This window comes from Paramacrobiotus metropolitanus, unplaced genomic scaffold (assembly GCF_019649055.1).
Source record: "Paramacrobiotus metropolitanus isolate TYO unplaced genomic scaffold, Prichtersi_v1.0 Parri_scaffold0000439, whole genome shotgun sequence".
NCBI classification, from domain to species: Eukaryota; Metazoa; Tardigrada; class Eutardigrada; order Parachela; family Macrobiotidae; genus Paramacrobiotus; species Paramacrobiotus metropolitanus.
This window is the reverse complement of record NW_026570659.1, coordinates 12,383-16,358: the sequence shown is the minus strand read 5'-3', so window position 1 is coordinate 16,358 and position 3,976 is coordinate 12,383. Positions and strand designations below refer to the sequence as shown.

Here is a 3,976-nt window from a genome sequence, read left to right as displayed (position 1 = left end):
TGGTCAGAACCCGAGTTGCGGGATCGACGTTCCCGGTCCCATACCTTCTTCAAGTCTCGAGCCGATTGGCTGAGTGGAGGAATCTGAGTTCCGGTGCTGCTCCAGCCGGGTTGTCGGGCGCCGCTGCGTTGCATAAAGATACTAGATCTCTAACTGCTCTTGGTCCCTCAGTAAGGGGAACAGGTTGCGTCCGTCATGGCTGGTCAAATGACAGTAGGCGTCAAAGTTGCCTCTAACCACTTCTAAGTAGAAACAGTAGGCTCTGTCAGTTTCATTTCTGAAGCCCGGCCGCAAGTGGTATGCGCAGGGGAACAGTTTCCGTGGGGAGTTGCCCGGCGGTCTGTCTGGTCTCCGGTATTGCGACTGCAGTCCGAACATCGCGGCTCATACTTCTGCTGTGGTGTAAGTCCCATTCTCTGTGGTAACAGAAATGAAACTTGCAGAATAAGGTTAAGTCCACTTCTAGGACAGGTCCCTATGATAATTACGCCCTATGATTTAACGTCCCTATGATTTTACACGTTATTTGTTAACTAGGCTTTTCTTGCCCAATGAATTATATCGGGATCACCCCCTAGACCCTATGCGAATTCTACGACTAGGTCACTGATGGTATGTACGCCGCTTCTTCTTGGACTTGGTTGAGGCCAATGAGGCGGGTCCGGTGGGACGAGGGCCATAGCGGTCCGGTTTATTATTCTTCATCCGGTACCGCTGCTGGGCCTCTGGCTCGTCAACAGTTTGCTCAAGCCACCCTTCGCGCAACATCTTTTTGACAATGTATCGCACGTCCTCGCTGAGGTAGTACAACCCGTTGGGGCGACTAGGGGGATATTCATTCCCGTCACTTAGCTGAGGATCGTACGTCGAGTATTGTACGTCGTATCGTCCAAGGAGTTGATTGGCCATCTCGCCTCTTGTCAAGCCCAACGGATGTTGCGTTGTGGTCAGTACCGCCAAGATGGCGTTCCGTCATTCCCAGTAGCCTTGAGGCGCATCGTCACGTCTTTCCGGTGGGAATGTGTAAAACATCTGCATGTTGGGCAGATGGGTCCGAAGGATGGCTCCTTCTTCGTAGGCCATTCGGATGTATTTCATCACCTTGGACTTGGTGACTGGTGGGCCATTCCATTTCTGGATAAGTTAAAAGACCAAGCCTCCTGTAGCAAGGGTTGTACCCGTTTAGGACAACGCCTTTAAGACTGCCTTGATGTATGCCCACGTCTCGTCCGTATTGGAGATCTTTGGCTTCTTTGAAGGATCTCCGCCGGGCCATTTCCTCGCCACTGTGGTTCTCGGTGGCGGCACATAATCAATGCGCGGTTTGGCCGGGCATGGGTCGGGTAAAGTCCACTGAATCTCACCGGCATCTGATTCTGGTGAGATGGAGTCTCGCACTCTTTCCCGTTCGGGCCGTGCACCGCTTCCACTTGGCTCAGCGTCTTCTACGCTGGCCTGACTTTCACGATCGGCGCCTTCTGCGCCACTCTGGTCCTGACTAGCGCCTCCTGCGCCACCCTGGTACTCCATGTCCTGGTCACCGTTAGGTGGCTGATTTTCATCACCAGGTGGGATTTCCATGTCATGGTCCGGTGGGACATTCATGGTCAGTTTACCGGGGCTCTGGTCATCATCGTTATCGGAGTCGGACTTTTGGGATTCCATAGTTTGGTCCAGGTTCGGCTCTTCTTGTTGTTCCTCCTCCGAGTCCTCCGGTTCGGAGTCCTCGGAGTCTGATACATCTCGGCCCGGTGGTGGCGGGCCTTTCCTCCCGCTCCTCTTTACAGCCGTGGCCTTTGTGGCCGTGGTCTTTCGACTCTTAATTGATGTGGCTGATGGAGTCGGTGAAGGAGGTCTGGACTGGCCAGCTGCGTTAGGCAGTGACACAGTGTCCCTTAGCACGGGTCGGATTCCGGCCGCGCGCATTTCTTCTGCAGCTTCTTGCCTTGCAGCCCTTTCTCTCCTTGTGACTGATGGTCGAGTGGGCTTTTCAACTGGCAAGTTCTTTCGACCAGGCAGTTTGGCCTCTTGGGAGCTTAAGTAAGCCTCCTTGGCTCTGCCGGTCAGCTTGTCCTTGGGCGGTCCAACCGCTTTCTTTCTGTCCGGATCCCATTTTGTGTCAACGTCGTGTGACACATACAGAGACCGTTGGGTCTTCTGTGGGATAAATCCCGGAATGGTGAAGCGAATTGGTTCCGCCCTATGTGCGTTGGTCGTTTCCAGGGTTCTTTCCCTGACCAGCGCAATTAGCTCATCAGCTAATCTGGTTGTGAGTTTATCCAGGTTCTCCTGTCCAAGGTAATAGAGAGCGTTGAGTGTCCTGGCGATGTCGGTTAAATTGGATCCTCTTGGGTTATGCGGTAAGCGATGGTCCTGCATATCTGATGGAAAGGAAAGTCCCTGGTACGGGAGAGTCCTGCTGGCCGATGGGCCACATGTAGTTCCATCATGCTGGTCCAATCACGGTATGTGCGGACCAGAAGTCCCATGTCCAGAATTCGAGATACCATCCGCCGCATAAAGGGTGCCGTTAGTAAACGGTCCGCCGGCGGTAGGCCTTGATATTCTTCCTTGTATTTCATACGGGACCGGAGGACGCAGACGAGGCATTGGTACATGTCTCGTCCTGTTGCGCGTCTCATCGCCCTCGCGGCTGCCACGGTTAATCGTACATAGTGATCTGCTGGGACCTAAATGTGTGTGGCCTCCGGTCCAGGATCTGGTAGTTCGGCCTCATCGTCCTAGGGCGAGGTAAGCATCACTTCTTCTGAGGGCGGTTCTGCCCTGAAGCGTGGTTCATGCTCCTCGTCCCGCCGTGAGCGATTTAGTGCGGGCTCTGCCGGTTTGTCTGGACTGTCCGATAGGACTTGGACATCTTCGTCGCCTGACAGCCGCTTTTCAAGCTGGGCGATCTTGGCCTCTTGATTTTCCTTATCCTTGGCCGCTTGCTTCTTTTGGCGGTTTCTTTCGGCCTCTGGATTAGATGTTGGCCGAGGTGTGGCCGCCTGACTTCCACTGGGTTGAGGGGAGTTTGGACGAGTGGCCGGTTTGGCCCTCGGTTGAGGAGAAGTTGGACGAGAGGCCGGTCTGGCCCTCTCTGGGTTTTTGGCTTTTCTTGGCTGCTTATTCAGTTGGGAATTAGCTGAGTGAATTACACCCATGCCAAGTGCCAAATCATCCAATGTCCCGGTTACGGGAAATGTTACTGGACGGCCAAAAGGTATGTCGTCGATGCTGGCAGGCATGTTTGTCAGTACTGTCGGAGCAGCGGCCGTTGGCCCTGTTCCGGACTGGCTTTGGCCTGCCGATTCTTGTACCGACGAAATGGCCTTCGGTGGCTCCTCCTGTTGGACCGGTTCTGGCTGTACAGCCACAGGTCCGGACGGAGAGGTATCCATTGGTTCTGAAGCTGTTGGTGACTGCGTCTTTGGCGGTACCACAATCAGTGGGGCAGTTGACGGCAGGACTTCCGCCATCACTGGGTCTTGCTCCGGTGGGGGAAAGGCCCCTTGATTGCGACGGGTCCGGTAATCTTTTACCATTCGGTAAACAAATGGCGCGAGCATCTCGGATAACATGTCGTATTCTTCCATGTTATTATGCTCCTTCGCCTCCTGTCTCTTTGTGAGCAGGAACCGATATCGCCGTCGCTCGTTTTGGTCTGCATGGATGTATAAGTGTCTCTGCTCGGTAGGAGTGAGAGCACTCATGGGCATCAGGGCCGTGTCGGCTTCCACTTCTTGGTCCGAAACAGCCGGAGTTATCTGCACCGTCATTCTGGCCGATTCTGCGACCCCTGGTGCAGGAGTCCTGACCGTGACCGTTACTGGTTCAAGTGATGAACCTGCAGACACCGTAGGTGCTGCGATTCGTTCCACAGTAATGGTCATGGTTGGCTGCTGAGGAGGTGTGGTGTCCATCCTCTCTTTGGTCGGGGACTTGCATGGCCGGCTCGGTGTGAACCTGGCAGGCGCCG

General features: G+C 54.5%; 1 protein-coding gene across 1 annotated transcript; it reads right to left on the bottom strand.

Annotated features, from left to right (window-relative positions):
* Positions 1–1,182: 1,182 nt before the first annotated feature.
* Positions 1,183–2,379, bottom strand: LOC129602398 (histone-lysine N-methyltransferase SETD1B-like). Its single transcript, XM_055501406.1, has one exon. The coding sequence runs from the start codon at positions 2,377–2,379 to the stop codon at positions 1,183–1,185; it is 1,197 nt and encodes a 398-aa protein (XP_055357381.1).
* Positions 2,380–3,976: the final 1,597 nt, after the last annotated feature.

Bases quoted from the DNA above. Each gene is read 5' to 3' on its own strand.
- LOC129602398 (XM_055501406.1), bottom strand. From the start codon at position 2,379: ATGCAGGACCATCGCTTACCGCATAACCCAAGAGGATCCAATTTAACC.